The sequence below is a fragment of the Leucopleurus acutus genome, assembly GCF_964270905.1.
Source record: "Leucopleurus acutus genome assembly, chromosome: 17".
In the NCBI taxonomy this organism is placed as follows: Eukaryota; Metazoa; Chordata; class Mammalia; order Artiodactyla; family Delphinidae; genus Leucopleurus; species Leucopleurus acutus.
This window is the reverse complement of record NC_139159.1, coordinates 47,211,467-47,227,204: the sequence shown is the minus strand read 5'-3', so window position 1 is coordinate 47,227,204 and position 15,738 is coordinate 47,211,467. Positions and strand designations below refer to the sequence as shown.

The window sequence follows — 15,738 nt, the reverse complement described above, 5'->3', positions numbered from 1 at the left end:
TTCTAGTTCTGTTACTTGAGGTCTGTATTTACTCTCTAAGACTCACCTCCCAGATATATAATATGTCTTTGAGTTCTTCGGTAGGAACTAAGGCCCCCACTCAGTTCCTGGAGGAACGTAACTTCAGGCTGAGCACAAGATCCCCGGAACACCACCTTGTTTCTTCACCACCAGCCAATCACAGGAAAGTCACATACTCTGCAGCCCTCACCCCAAATTTTGCCCTTAAAAACTCTTCCTCCCAAACCATTGAAGAATTCGGGTTTTTTTGAGCACGGGCTGCCTGTTCTCCTTGGTTGGCCCTTGCAATAAACCTTTCTCTGCTCTAAACTCTGACATCTCAGTTTGTTTGGTCTCACCATTTCTCAGGCACACGAACTTGTCTTCGACAACAATAAGAAGTCTGAAAAAAAGTGTTGTTGAGGTACAAGTCCACTTTGACCTTCAATTAGCACCATTTCTGTGTGGCTGAAAGGTTTCACTCCCCAGAGCCATCTGTTAACAAGATGAGGACAAAGACTCCATGACCTCCTTGATGATCTTCCCTGCTAATAGCAGAGCCTGGTACCTAGTAATTGCTCAACCTATATATGTTGAATCAATATCATGTATCCTATGAATCTTTCACAGTACTTGCTGAGTTGAATAATGCAGTACAAATCCAGGTTATTTCAATAAAAACCAAGTCTGACAACCGTAAGGCACAAGAGCCTTACTTTACACACAACTTTCCATAAACTTCCACATGCCTTGCTTTAAAACACTTGTCTTTTACTAAAAGTCCACACAAATACTTCCATCCAAACTTGCTCAGCTTTTCCAAGCAGGTAATTGCTTCTGCAGCACCAGGGTCACGTGTCTACGGTAGCGCCTACTGCTTGGGATTGATGTTACTCAGTTTATGTCTGTCTCATCTGCTGGGGTGTGAGTTCCTGGAACTTGGCTGTCTTATTCACTCTTTACCCAAACAAACGGCTAGATGCATAAGGATAGTCATAATGAAAATGTTGGTTTGTGCACATAGTTGGAGCAATCCATGCCCAGGATGATTTGTGCTGTATTTGTAGGGTACATTTAAAAAAAAAATTCACATATTAAAAATCTTTGAATTCTCCAATAAGTTCATATCAACTCTGTGTATGAGTAAGATCAATATCTCGACTTGACTAAGGAAACTGACTCACAAGTTCAAACCCTGAATCCAAGGTTACACAGAGAAGAGGCTAAATACGCAGGTTATCTTCAGCTCTGCACGGCGGGACGTGTGCTGGAGGCCTTTTGTACTCTTTGGGCCACCGTAGCCGGATCCTCGCTCCGGTCCCTCTATTTATGCGCCTGCGCGCTGCTGGAACGCCGTCCATTTCTCCAAGGACGTCGTTCTTGAGGTGAGTCTTGGGCATTTTGTGTCCCTCGTTCGGATTCCCGTACTTGCCGCCTCCCGCTGCCTGCGGTCGGTCTACCTTGGAGCTAAATCGTTACTCTGCATCTCTGGGGCGGAAAACCTCGGACCTCTCGCCCTCGTCGACCCCAGCAGGCCCGCGTTGCGGCCTTTTAGGGGAGGCGGGCCGGCGGCGAGGGTCCCACGGGGGCCGGGTTTGCTGAGGGGGCCTCAAGGGACCGCCGGGCTTTTGAGACAGCCGGCCCGCGCCCGGTGGCCGCTGCTTTTTTTACCGCCTTTAGCGTGACCTTGGTTGCGTCTTTTGACCTGTCTGGTCCCAGTGTCTTTACCTACAAAAAGGGAAGGTGGTTTTTTCCTTATCCGTTCCCGAGGCTTGGAGCACCGTCGGCCCTTAGTGGGCGTCAGCTTTGTGGTAGCGTTTGTGATTGGAGTTGGGAAGCTGCAGGAGGGTCACCGGGCCTGTGGTAGGAGGGCAGGGGTGGGCTCCCGGCAGCCCCCTGCGCGCGCCCACGACCTTTCCGACCCTGCCCGGGCCGCGCTCGCCGAAGGTCGGGAGGCCGGCCCGCGCGCGGCGGCCTTCAGGCCCGGGTCACAAAGTGGGCCCTGCGGGACGTGCTGGGGTCCCGCCCGAGTGTTAGTTTTGATTGCGTGACCTTGAAATAGTCCGGTAACCTTCCTGCAGCCCGGTTTTCTCAATAAAATGGGAAAACAGCTGTCTCACAGGCTGAAATGAATTGGTAGTAAGCTTGTAGAGTAAATGCTAGGAATGTTTGCACTTGTGATTCCCCATCCAGAGCCGCTGCTAATCTTCCCTGTAGTTGGGTGAGGTTTTTGTCGTTCTTGTTCCCTGGGACTACTGTTGGGCTGCGATCATCTATTTAGGGTGGTCGTTCACCGTGTGAGAAGATGAAACCGCGAAGCCAGTAAAGACCTTAGGGTTTGGGAGAGGAGTCGGTCCACTGTCCTGCGTGTGCCTCTCTGAGTACTAAAATGCATTATGCAGAAGAGTTCTTTAGGTATTTTATGTTCTAAGAGTTGTCTTTTATTATTTTAGCTGTCAAGGAGAAAAACTACCATGGCTTCCAGTTCTTTGACAAAACCTCAGATGCGTGGCCTTCTGGGCAAGCGTCTGCGATTTCATATTGTTGGAGCATTCGTTGTCTCCTTGGGAGTTGCAGCTTTCTATAAGGTATGTATGTTTTATTTTTACTTTGTGCTCATGGTCCAAAAATGTGTTTTAAATTTGAAAATGTATTTTATTTTCATAGAAACATATAGAGTCTTTTGTTTTTTTAAGATTTTTTTTGACGTGGGCCATTTTAAAATTCTTTATTCAGCGTGTTACAATACCGCTTCTGTTTTTTTTTGTTTTTTTTTTTTTGCGGTACGCGGGCCTTTCACTGTTGTGGCCTCTCCCGTTGCGGAGCACAGGCTCCGGACTCGCAGGCTCATCGGCCATGGCTCACGGGCCCAGCCGCTCTGCGGCATGTGGGATCTTCCCAGACCGGGGCACGAACCTGTGTCCCCTGCATTGGCAGGCGGACTCCCAGCCACTGCGCCACCAGGGAAGCCCCCGCTTCTGTTTTATGTTTTGGTTTTTTTTGGCCACGAGGCATGTGGGATCTTAGCTCCCCAACCAGGGATCGAACCCGCACCCCCTGCATTGGAAGGCGAAGTCTTAACCACTGGACCGCCAGGGAAGTCCCTAGAGTCTTTAAAAGAAATTCCCTCTTTAATGTGCTCCTTTCCTCTTACCCTTTCTCGACCCACCTCAGTGTGATGGGAAAGTATTTTATTCCCCAGGTAGCTTGTCTTCCATCTTTAAATGAAGCTGTCTTGGTTTGCTAGGGCTGCCATATCAAAATACCACAAACTGGGTGGCTTCCACAATAGAAATTTTTTTTTTTTCCCAAGGCTGAAAATCCAAGATCAAGCTAGCTGTGGGGGACTTCCCCGGCAGTCCAGTGGTTGAGACTCCGTGCTTCCACTGCAGGAGGCACTGGTTTGATCCCTGGTTGGGGAAATAAGATCCTGCATGCCCTGCGCCGCGGCCAAAAGAAAAGTTGGCTGTGGGGTTGATTTCTGAGGCCTCTCTCCTTGGCTTTGTATTCCTGTCTTCTCCCTCTCATCACATGGTCCTCTGTGTGTTAGCATTGTTCCTGTCTGAATTTTCTTCTCTTCTAAGGATGCTAGTCATGTTGGGTTAGGACCCACCCTAAAGACTTCATTTTAACTTAATTACCTCTTTAAGGGCCTTAATAATAGGATTCAAGATAAGTAGGATTCAAGGTGAACAGAAACTTGGTGATTTATGTTGTCTTTAGATACTGTTTCTAATAATTAAAAAAAAAAAGTCCTAAATGTGATATGTTACCTTTTAGTTTGCTGTGGCTGAACCAAGAAAGAAGGCATATGCAGATTTCTACAGAAATTATGATTCCATGAAAGATTTTGAGGAGATGAGGAAGGCTGGTGTCTTTCAGAGTGCAAAGTGATTTTGGAATATAAAGGTAATATGGTTATTTGAAATTACTGTTTAAAATCTTTTTTAACTGTGGCAATATATATAAAATATACAGTCTTAACTTTATTTTTAAGTGTACAGTTCAGTATTGTCAAGTACATTTATATTGTTGTACAGCCAGTCTTCAGAACTCTTTTCATCTAAGTAGTCAATTTTATCTATATACCACATTTTGTTTAATCATGTTAATGGACACTTGGATTGCTTTTGGCTACTGTGAATAATGCTGCTGCTTTGTGTGCAGATATCTCTTTGATACCCTGCTTTAATACTTTTTTGAGTATATACTCAGAAGTGGAGTTGCTAAATCATATGGTAGTTCTGTTTTTAATTTTTTAAGGAACCGCCATACTATTTTACATAGTGGCTGCACCATTTTTCACTTCACCAACTTCCGTTCACAAGGGTCCCAATTACTCCACATCCTTGTGAACACTTGTTTTCTGGTTTTTTGATAGACATCCAAATGGGTGTGAGGTGGTGTTTTATTTTGGTCTTCGTTTGCTTTTCCCTAATGGTTAACGATGTAGAGCGTCTTTTCCCATGCTTTTTGGCCATTTGTGTATGTTCTCTGGAGAAATGTCTATTCAAGTCCTTTGCCCACTTTTACTTGGATTGTTTTTGTTGAGTTGTGGGAGTTATTTAAAACTCCTTATCAGATATGATTTAGGTATTTTCTCCCATTCTATGGATTGCCTTTTCAGTCTGTTGTGTCCTTTGATGCACAGACATTTGAAATTTTGATGGAGTCTAATTTTTGTAATTTTTCTTTTGTTGCCTGTGCTTTTGGTGTCATGTTTAAGAAATCATTGACAAATCCAGTGTTGTAAAGTATTATATTTTCTGCGAAAGTTTTATAGTTTTATTAGCTCTTACCTTTAGGTCTTTGATCTATTTTGTTAATTTTTGGATATGATGTTAAGGGAACATGAACACAGGATGTCTTTCCATTTGTTTCTTTAATTTCAGCAATGTTTTGTATCTTTCAGTGTACAAGTCTTTTGCCTCCTTGGTGAAGTGTATTCCTAAGAATTGTATTTTTTTTAATGCTAATGTAATTGGGATTGTTTCCTTAATTTGCTTTTCTGATTATTCATTGTTAGTATCTAGAAACACAGCTGATTTCGTGCGTTGATTTTGTATCCTGCAGCTTTGCCAAGTTAATTCTAACAGTTTTGTGTGTGTGTGTGAAATCTTTTGGGGATTTCTGCATATAAGATCAGGTCATCTGCAGAGATAGTTTTACTTCTTCTTTTCCAATTTGGATGTCTTTTATTTCTTTTTCTTCCCTAATTGCTCTGACTAGGACTTCCAGTACTATGTTGAAGAGAAGGGGTAAGAATGGGCATCCTTGTTGGGTTTTTTTTCTGACCTTGGAGAAGCTGGGTTTTTTTTTTTGCATTACACAGGCCAGGCTCAGCGGCCATTGCTCACGGGCCTAGCTGCTCCGCGGCATGTGGGATCTTCCTGGACCGGGGCACGAACCCGTGTCCCCTGCATCGTCAGGCAGACTCTCAACCACTGTACCACCAGGGAAGCCCTGGAGAAGCTTTTCACTATTGAGTATATTAGCTGTGGGTTTCTCATGTATCACCTTTATTGAGGTAGTTTCTTTCTGTTCTTTATCTGAATTTTTTTTAATCATGAAAAGGTATTGAATTTTTCAGATGCGTTTTCTGAATTAGTTGAGATGATCATGTGGCTCTGTGGTATATTTTCATATGTTGAATCATCCTTGGTCATGGTGTGTAATCCTTTTAATGAGCTGCTGAATTGTTTGCTAGTATTTTATGAAGGATTTTTGCATCTGTATTTGGGATATTACTCTCTAGTTTCTTGTGTTATATTTGTCTGACTTTGATATCAGGGTAATGTTGGTCTTATAGAATGTTTTATATTCCTAAATGAGTTAGTGAGTCAGATGTGGCCACAAGAGACATGTGAGAGGATCAGGAAAACGTGGGGGGCAGTCTCTCCATCATACAGAAATGTTTAAGATGTCTTAATATAAATATCTAGAAAACAAAAAATACATAGAGTGAATTTGGAAATGTTCCCCCCCACCCCACCCCCCTTCAGTTTTTTGGAAGAGCTTGAGGAGGATTGGTGTTAACTCTTTAGGTGTTTGGTAGAATTTTCCTGTGAAGCCATCTGATCCTGGGCTTTTCTTCGTTGGGAGGTTATTGATTGATGATTTAATCTCCTTACTTAGTTATAAGTCTGTTAATCTGTTTCTTATTTCTTGGTAGGTTGTGTGTTTATAGGAATTATTCCATTTCATGTGGGTGACCTAATTTGGTGACATAATGTCCCTTCTTTAATTTCTGTTTTTAGTTGAGTCTTCCTTTTTCTTAGTCTGACTAAAGGTTTGTTATATTGGTTGATCTTTGCAAATAACCAGCTCTTTTGATTTTGTTGATGTATCTCTAGTGTTTTTCTGTGCCCTGTTTTGTTTAATCTTTATTTCCTGCTAGCTTTCGTTTAGCTTGCTTTTATTTTTCTACCTTTTTTTTGCGGTATGCGGGCCTCTCACTGTTGCGGCCTCTCCCCTTGCGGAGCACAGGCTCCAGGTGCGCAGGCTCAGCGGCCACGGCTCACGGGCCTAGCCGCTCCGTGGCATGTGGGAGCTTCCTGGACCCCAGGGCACGAACCTGTGTCCCCTGCATCGGCAGGCGGACTCTCAACCACAGCGCCACCAGGGAAGCCCCTTTTTCTACCTTTTTAAGGTGTAAACTTAGCTTGTTGACTTGATCTTCTTTTTAAATTTCTTTATTCTTTATTTTTTGGCTGCATTGGGTCTTTTTTGCTGCGCGTGGGCTTTCTCTATTTGTGGCGAGTGGGGGCTACTCTTTGTTGCGGTGCGCGGGGCTTCTCATTGCGGTGGCTTCTCGTTGCAGAGCACGGGATTTAAGTGCGTGGGCTTCAGTAGTTGCAGCACGTGGGCTCAGTAGTTGTGGCATGTGGATCCTAGAGCACATGGGCTCAGTAGCTGTGGCTCACAGGCTCTAGAGCACGGGCTCAGTAGTTGTGGTGCATGGGCTTAGTTGCTCCACAGCATGTGGGATCTTCCTGGACCAGGGGTCAAACCTGTGTCCCCTGCATTGGCAGGTAGATTCTTAACCACTGCACCACCAGGGAGGTCCTAAATTTCTTTTCTGATATCCACTTTGACCCACTGGTTGTTGGAGGGTATGTTTAATTTCAACATATTTGTGGATTTTTCTATTTTCCTTCTGGTATAAATTTCTAGTTTCATCTTTTGTGACCAGAAAAGATACTTTATGTGACTTCAGTATTTTAAAATCTATTGTCTGGTTTTATGGCCTAACATGGAAATTAATCCATATGCACTTGAGAAAAAAAATGTGTATTCTCATGTTAGGTAGAATGTTCTGTATTTGTCTCTTAGATCTGATTGGTCTGTAGTGCTCAAGTCCACTTATTTTCTTAATGATCTTCTGTCTGGTTCTTATAGCCATTATTGAAAGTATTTTAAGTCACCCACTATTACTGTAGATCTATTTCTCCCTTCAATTCTGTTAGCATTTGCTTCATATTTGCTTCATATATTTCAAAGCTCTGATGTTTGGTGCATATATATTGATATTTATAATCTGTCTTCTTGGTGAATCATTATATAATGTCCTTTGTCTTTGTAACATTTTTTGACTTAAAGTCTGTTTTGTCTGCTAATGGTATAGCCACTCGTGCTCTCTTGATTGCTGTTTGTATGGAATCATTTTCCATCCTTAGCTTTTAAACTATGTGTGTCCTTGGATCTAAAGTGAATCTCCTGTAGACAGCTCATAGTTGGACCTTGTTTTGTATCCATTCCTCAGATCTATGACTTTTGGGGAGTTTAAACCAACCTATTGTTATAATCTATTTTGAAGTGGTAACAACTTATTTCAATCACATACAAAAATTCTCTTTTACAACTCTGCTCCCCTACTTTGTTACTAATGCCACAAATTGTATTTTTAGATATTGTGTACCCATTAACATAGATTTCTTTTTTTTAGAGCTTTTGTCTCTAAATCCTACAAAATTAAAAGTGGGGATATGAAACAGTTACAACACTGGCTTTTATATTTATTCATATATTTGCCTTCGCCAGTGAACTTTATATTTCCACATGGCTTTTGAGTTACTGGCTAGTGTAATTTATTTATTATTTATTATTTATTTTTGGCTGTGTTGGGTCTTTGTTGCTGCGCATGTGCTTTCTCTAGTGGCGGTGAGGGGGCTACTCTTCGTGTTGCGGTGCGCGGGCTTCTCATTGCAGTGGCTTCTCTTGTTGCGGAGCATGAGCTGTAGGTGCACGGGATTCAGTAGTTGTGGCTTGCGGGCTCTAGAGCGCAGGCTCAGTAGTTGTGGTGCACGGGCTTAGTTGGTCCGCAGCATGTGGGATCTTCCCGGACCAGGGATCCAACTCATGTCCCCTGCATTGGCAGGCGTATTCTTAACCACTGCGCCACCAGGGAAGTCCCTCTCTAGTGTAATTTCGTTGCAACTTGAAGAACTCTCATTGCAGATCTAGTAGTAATGAACTCCTAATCTTTTAGGTTTTTTTAAAATCTAGGAATGTCTTAATTTTCTTCCTGATTTTTGAAGGACATTTTTGCTGGTTATAGTATTCTTGGTTGGTAATTGTGTGTGTGTGTGTGTGTGTGTGTGCGCGCGCACTTTGTATTTACCATCTGAAATCCTTGTGACCTGCAAGGTTTCTCCTGAGAAATCCACTGATAATCTTACAGAGGCTCCCTCGTAGGCAATGAATCATTTTTTTCTTGGTGCTTCCAAGATCCATTGTCTTAGGTTTTTGACAGTTGGATTATACTGTGTCTTGGTGTTGGGTCTCTTTGGGTTCATCTGATTTCCAGTAACATCTTGTATTTATATATCCATTTCTTTCCTCAAATTTGGGAAGGTTTTGGCCATTATTTCTTCAAATAAACTCTCTGCCCCTTCTCGCACTTCCAGAGTACATAGGTTGGTCTTTTTGGTGGTGTCTCATAAGTCAGTTAAACTCTGTCACCATTCTCATCAGTGCTCTGAGATAAAGATAGAAGCAGTCCCTTGGGAAGCCCTCAAATAAGCTAGAACATTGCATGCAGGGTCTTCTCTTTTCCTTCTGCCCTGAAGGAGGAGTCAGGAATTGGTCACTTTCCTCCTGACCACACTCCTGCATTGAGAAGGGGGTGGGGCAAAGGTGAGAAAAAAGTGCATGACATTTCCTGCCATTTTGAGTGCAGCTTTTTCATATTAGGTGTTTGCTTGGTTGTTGCAGCTTAATTGATTTCTGCAGTTCTCACAAAGACACTTTGGTCCATGTGTCTTTGCTTTTTCTCTTAGGGAGTCGGGGTATGGAGCTTTTGTTATTGCACCATCTTGCTGACATGAAGTTAATTTTATGTTCAGAATCATTTTGCATGTTGTGCTATTACTGCTAGATTGGCATCAGGAAAATCACATTTTTAGAAGTGCTTTAAAAAACAAGTTTTGGACACCTTTTATAGTTTGTTATTTGGATGTCCGTAGGTGACTTGGTGGCTTTCCAGAGATTCTGGTTTGGGTGGTTAAGGTCCACTGCCTTATGGATAGTGTGATTATGGTTCTGTGTCTAGAAGAGGACTGGCTTGTGTGCTGATGAAAGGTCATCTGTTAAATTGACTTGAAAGCATGTGTCCAGTACCTGATGAAACAATTTGTACTATGGAGTCTTGTAATTCATGTGTTTAACTTCATTCAAGCTCAACAAAATAGTAAGGTAGAACAATTCAAGTAGAGTTAAAGATCCTGTCTACCACCCCAGTGTGAGTTTGCTGTGACAAGGGGAATGTGAATGTCCTATTTTTTTTTTCAGGCAGACTGTTCCTGAAGGAGCATTCCAACTGCCATATGTATGTATGTGTGAGAGTGTGTGTGTGTGATCTTTCCCAAGATCTGGGGTGTGGGGGAGACCTGCTGTACTGGACTCAGATCAGTTTTCTAAAAGATTTAAGGATAATTTTGACTATGAATAACTTTTGCTTAATATAAGATTCAATTCTATTACATTTCATTTCTATAGTTTATATTAAGGAGGTATCTGAGTCACAGATAGATACATGCCAGTTTAATATATATAATACATAATGGTAGAAAAACAACTTTATTCCCAGTGGTTGGAAAATTGATAAGGAATTTATGACATTCATATCATGGACTATTATGTCCCTTAGAATTGGTAATCACAAAGTAACAGAAATTAGTAGAATAGAAAACTAAGAATGTATTTTGTAAAGGGTGATCTATGTTAAAGAGTGCACAGAAAAAAAGGCTGAAGGTAAAAAGATCAAGAAAATATTAGTGGTTGTGTGTGGAATCTTAACATTGCTGTTTTCTTGTACCTTTGAGATTTTCAAAACTTCCACAGTGGGTATGCATTTCATAATCAGATGTTAACAGGCTGATTTTTTAAAATATTTTTTTTACCTTTTACTTACAAGAAGTTGATTGTTTAAAAAAACAATAAGAAAAAGGAACAGATTTGGAGATAGGAATAGAAATGTTTAGAACAGATGGGCTACTGGTTTTTAAGAACAGTACAGGTATGAGAAGGGAACAGAGTGGGGTGGACTTGAAGAAAAAAAGCAGAATTTGGTAAATGAAAGCAAAAACCCCAAAGTAAGGTGTGAATGTCCCAAATGGAAAAGAGGCTGGTCAGGGAGGTTAGGGAGCATGGGGGAGAATGGACCTGGAGCCCAGGCAGCCTGAACAGGGCTGCTGCTGGGCTAAGGGTGAGTGATCAAAGTGTGGCTTCCACTGGTAGCAGTAGACCTCAGGGGTTCTCCAGGGTGGTGAGGTATTAAGAGAACGATTGTCATTAACTTGGCCACTCTGTTTTTCTCCACAGAATTTCTTTGGGTTGAGTTCCATGGAAGTTTGTCACTTACCTGTGTTCCTGCACTATGAACTACTAATATCTGGGCTAAGGAATATAGTTTCTCATGATAAATAAACGATTAACAAATACTGTGGACACTAAATTTTTGTGCAGTTACTCTTGCTGATACTTACAGTTCAGGGTACTTGCATTAGAATTGGTCAGGGATTTTTAACTTTATGAATCTTACGACGATAACCTGATTTCAATATTTTTTAAAATTTTCATTGTTTTAGGACATTTTTGATTCCTCACATTTTGTCCATTTCACTGAGGTAACTGCCTGGGCCATGGGTAAGGGGTCTGCATGAGCCTACATGACTACTATACTGTGGGCTCTTAAAAGGAACAGAGACTTGCCTTTCCAATAAAACGTCTTTGGACTTCATTGTCACTGAATTGCCCTACTGGATCCAACCACTGGACAGATGTAATAGGTAATTAAAATTTAAGGTTTTTTACTCAGTATTACTTTATTGAAGACCTAACTGTACAATATGGAATATACATCTAGTCTAGAAAAAGTTGTGTTATTTAATTGGAATTGCAATTGAGTAATGTCTGCTAAGTAATAACATTTTTTCAGGGAGGTCTTAGGACCTTTCTCCCTTTTAATAATTGTGGTTTTGTTGTGATCAAAGTGATACTACAGAGAGCTTTAAGAATTAAGTGTATTTTAGCCACAACTAATTTAATCACCAGTTCTTTTATTATGTTAACAAAAATTTTCTTTTTAACTCATGCAAAATTCCTGAGTTCCAATGATGTAAACTGTAATAAACCCAAGTATCAGTGAAAAGCTGCATTTTAAGAACCCACATTTACGTGTTATCAGTAATTCAAGGATTCCTTTTATTTTAAACAATATCATATAACAATTCTTAAAGTAGTATGCAAAATTACCATACGACTTAATACATATTTACAATCTTAAAAATAGTTACTCGAGGTTGACAAAACTTTCCTAAAATGAGTATGATTACAGCAAATGATGGAACCATGTTTTCCATATTCAGCCTGAATTTCCATTAACAGCAAACAGGTATGCAGTGACCTCTTATGCCCAATAACATGTGAGGCTTATTAAGTTTAAAGAAAGTTAAAAGTGGGCATTTGAAACTGAATTTTCTTAGCATCTCCCAATTGTAGGTATCAGGTTGTAGGCCCAAGTTTGGATGTAATGAGTAAAAATGTGTTTTAATTGGAGTATCAAATTTTTACTGAATATTAAAGGTGGTACCTGGTGACCCAGGATCTTAAGCCAAATCCATCTTTAAATACAAAAGAAAGAGTGTCAGTTACTGGGGATATCTTTATGCTTGATCAAGCCAAGTCAGCAAAATAAACTATTATTCAGGTTAATGTTTGGGTTCTTGAGTCTGTCAGTCAGTCAATGCATCAGGGTGAGTCCTTCCACAAGAATATCCAGTAGTGGGAGTTCCCCAGTAGTGTTTTGCTTAAGAAACTCACCTGAGCACCTGGGGTCTGTTTTTATCAGTAGACGAAAGATTCTCTAAGCTTGCCTAGTAAAACAAACTAGAAAAACATTTTTTCCAAAAATGTACCTGGACAGTCATCAGAATGTTTTTTAAATTTCCATAAAAGTTTAGGAACGTATTCACTTAAAGAAACAGCATCACATTTAAGTAACAAATTTATTAACAAGTTAAACAGTAAGCTCCTAAGCATTTAATTTCATTTAAAGAATCTGAACCTCTGCAGATGAGGGTATTAGGCAGTTGTCTCAGCCTAAAAACAGATGCAACTGGGGATGAAGTTTTAATCTGTTGTTTCCGAGGCCTGACCATGTTTTGTGTTAGAGTTAACAGAGCCTAATTATAGTCGAAATTTTAGCAAACAGCAAAAAGGATTTTCTGCACGTGATAAGATTAATAATAGGATTCTGTTCATTGTCCCCAAATGGGAAAATAATAGGTTTTTTAATCAATCAATGACTCAATTTTGAAGTATCTTAGTTTTGGGAAAAAGGAAGAACCTGAATTAGTTTTGGAAGAGGCTAGGAAATTACTATAACAACTATAGAACAGTGGGTTTTGTCCACATTAGATGTTGTTAGAGCTCATTAGGTTTCTTTTTCAGAAATAAATTGCACAAGCAGGAATCAACACCTCAGAGGGGACTCAAGGGAACCCTTTCCTCAGGGCTTTATTTTTCACCATGGTAAATTTACTGATGAAGACTTGGCCAAAGTGTGGCTCAACCATATAATGGTATGTTTTCACAGTGGAAGGGAGAGGTTCCACAGTCACCACAGGGCATAGTGTCTGCGTGGAAGAGCAGCTGGGGGCCAGGTGACAAGATGTCTTTGTGATATAGTCCACAAGTCTGTTATACTGTTGCTCTGATAGTCTCTCTCGAACTCCATCCACCTGGGTTCCAAAAAAAGATTTTTTTAGTTGCCAAATACTCATAAGGAGACTTCCATAACAAAATCATTCCTTCTCTTGCCTTGAGCCATTGGATGTTGTGCCTTTTAGGTTATCTCATAAAGCCACCGAATAAGCATTTGGTGTTGTGTAAAACTCCCATGTTTGTTTGAAGTTGACGATTTCAGAATATTTTACTCATTAACTCTCAAAACATCTGTCACTGGCTCTTTACTAGCCTAGTCCAGGAACAAAGGAGAAAAGTGTCTTTCCTCTGCTTGAATCTAATCAACGTTAAACCCTGAGATAAAAGCTCTGTTTGCTTGTCTCTGCAAACCTCTCCAGACAGAACCTCTTTACCTCTTTCAAACCCAGTGGCTTTGGACAGAGCATTAGAAAAACAAATACCTTTTGAACTGTAACATTTTCTGCTTTTATAAATACTAGGATTTAAAGCCAGAGAAAATAAACTGGGCAGAGGAAGGGGAAATTTTTATGGAAAAGAGGGAGGATGCAAAGTACATTTATGGTTCATAAAAGTCTGGCTCATCTTCAGTGGAACTCAAATAGGAGAACTGAGATATACTACCTAAGTTCTTAAGAGAGATTCTCTGAGAAAGTACCCATCAAAGGCAAGTGGAGCTATAAATTCCTCCCATCCTGAAATGCTGTAGCTATCTACTGTGTAAATCGAGTGGAGTGGGAAGTCTCCAGTGTAAGCCACTGACCTGTGGGGATCAGGTAGCCACTGACCTTTCAGTGGTCTTTACCTACCAAATGTTGGGAAGACCATTCTGGAAGAATTATAAACATTTTAATGAGGGCTTTTTAGGTTTTGAAATAGTAGTAAAGAATTTATATATTTCTGTGTAGGGCACAGAGACGATGCAGCCAAGGGTGTCTTAAAAGCTGCAGAAAGCCAGTGGGATGGTAAAGAGAGAGGTCTGCCTGCCAGAGAAATAATAAGTAGGGCATCCATTAGAGTTCAGTCTCATATTTTTAAGCTTGGGAAAGAAAGGCCCCCAAAGATTCACTGACAGATGAAAGCTGTGCACCACCAGGCAAAAGCCAGAGCTCTGATGATATCATTTGATGGGGTCAGGATTCAGCTGGAAAGCTCTGAATACACAAGAGTCTTAATTGCTCCTCCTGAACAGCAGCACAGGAAAACCCGTGTTGTGAAAGGAACATGGCCAAGGAATAAATTGACCTTCTGACTCATTGTGAGCCTCTCATAAGGGATTTCAATAATGTGCCAGGCATATTAAGCAATTATTACCCTAAAAATGGCTGCATTTAACTAAGAAAAGCAAATGCTGGTTTTTAAAAAAATCCTGCCATATTTGAATATACCGAATGATGTCATCTACAAATTAATTCCTTCCAAAATTCAAAGGAGCTGTGTTTCCTAGCATCTAGAGCAAAAATCCCAGAAAAGCCATTTCATGTAAAGATTTTAAAATACTATTCTTTAGTTTTCACTGGAAGATAATGGGTAGGCTTCCCAGCCCAGCTTAATATCTGTGGATTAGGTTAGGTATGGCCACTGAGGAAAATGCACTGTCAGGCAGCACTGCTGAGTGACTCCCCTACTCCCATTTTGAAAATACACTGGATTATATATAGCACTATTAAGGAAGGGTCTACTATCTCTCAAAAAAAAAAGACCATTTTGTTCTGCAGCTTGGCTCTCCATTGGGGTGAGGGAGGAGGTTAGGGTTTGGACACAGGATTAATTGGGCAGTTACTTTTTGTTAATAAGGAGTTGGGGTTTAGAGGTAAAGGAAACAGATAGTGAGAAAGTGCAATTTGGAGGCTGAACGCATTCTTGGTATCTACCAGTTTGCCCAGGTCTGCCCAGTGCCGGGTGCTGCTGTGTAAGCTCAGTAGCTAACCTGCAGTATTCCTGCTCTGTCTTCTCTTACTGCCTGTTTCAGCCACCCCTTCACCCCGACCCTGTTATCACTGAACACCAATGGAAAACGAGTGGTGAGCATGGCGTCTGGAGTGTTAGTGCTTCTGCCTCTAACTCACTGATCCCATGGTCTCAATTAGCCATGGCAACTTCTGGGGGGGGGGGGGGAGTGACTCCACCTGTCATCTCGGTAACCCCTGGAGAAACTGAGGTCTGTTCCTCTCCAGCTGTAATTCCCCACAGTACCCCCTCCTCAAGCAGAAAAGCCAAAGAGAAGGATCACAGTTGAAGACAGTTTAACAGCTAAAGATGATTCTCTAGTCTCAATAGTTTAAGATCTGAAATATTTCCCAAGCAACTAAGGAATAACAATGGTCACAGATATTCCTCAGGGCTTTGGGAGCTTCTCGTTAAGAACCAAGGACTTGAAGATAATGATACTATCCCCTGCCAAGGCCTGTAGCCAGATCACTGCTGCTTTATTGTCATCTGGATCAGAAGATTTTGGCAGATCTAATAAAGTCAGGCTGGACATCTGACCTCTGTTTATTCCCAGAAAGTCATCAACTCGAACCAGCAATGTAG

The 15,738-nt window shown here is 41.1% G+C and overlaps 2 protein-coding genes across 10 annotated transcripts in view; one reads left to right on the top strand and one right to left on the bottom strand.

Moving 5' to 3' along the window:
* The first annotated feature begins 1,351 nt into the window (after positions 1-1,351).
* COX6C (cytochrome c oxidase subunit 6C) lies at positions 1,352-11,656 on the top strand. Of its 2 annotated transcripts, XR_014326886.1 has the most exons (5): positions 1,352-1,385; positions 2,454-2,588; positions 3,781-3,909; positions 9,790-9,826; positions 10,822-11,656. XR_014326886.1 is itself a non-coding variant. In XM_082859143.1 (4 exons), the coding sequence occupies exons 2-3, from the start codon at positions 2,475-2,477 to the stop codon at positions 3,892-3,894; spliced, it is 228 nt and encodes a 75-aa protein (XP_082715269.1). In that variant the 5' UTR covers positions 1,365-1,385; positions 2,454-2,474; the 3' UTR covers positions 3,895-3,909; positions 10,822-11,656. The 2 variants fall into 2 exon arrangements, 1 of the variants encoding a protein (XP_082715269.1); XM_082859143.1 differs by lacking the exon at positions 9,790-9,826 and having other exon boundaries at positions 1,365-1,385.
* A 114-nt stretch (positions 11,657-11,770) lies between these two features.
* Positions 11,771-15,738, bottom strand: part of VPS13B (vacuolar protein sorting 13 homolog B) — an 808,377-nt gene continuing 804,409 nt past the window's right edge. For all 8 annotated transcript variants that reach the window (XM_082859134.1, XM_082859132.1, XM_082859133.1 and 5 more), the window contains one exon: positions 11,771-13,241. In XM_082859134.1, coding sequence (XP_082715260.1) covers positions 12,993-13,241 — 249 coding nt within the window. In that variant the 3' untranslated portion in view covers positions 11,771-12,992. The remainder of the gene's footprint in view (positions 13,242-15,738) is intronic.

What these genes read in the sequence shown, in the direction of transcription:
- COX6C (XM_082859143.1), top strand. Translation starts at nt 2,475, where the DNA reads ATGGCTTCCAGTTCTTTGACAAAACCTCAGATGCGTGGCCTTCTGGGC. An exon ending in GAGTTGCAGCTTTCTATAAG is followed by an intron (nt 2,589 to 3,780) that starts GTATGTATGTTT and finishes GTTACCTTTTAG; the next exon opens with TTTGCTGTGGCTGAACCAAG.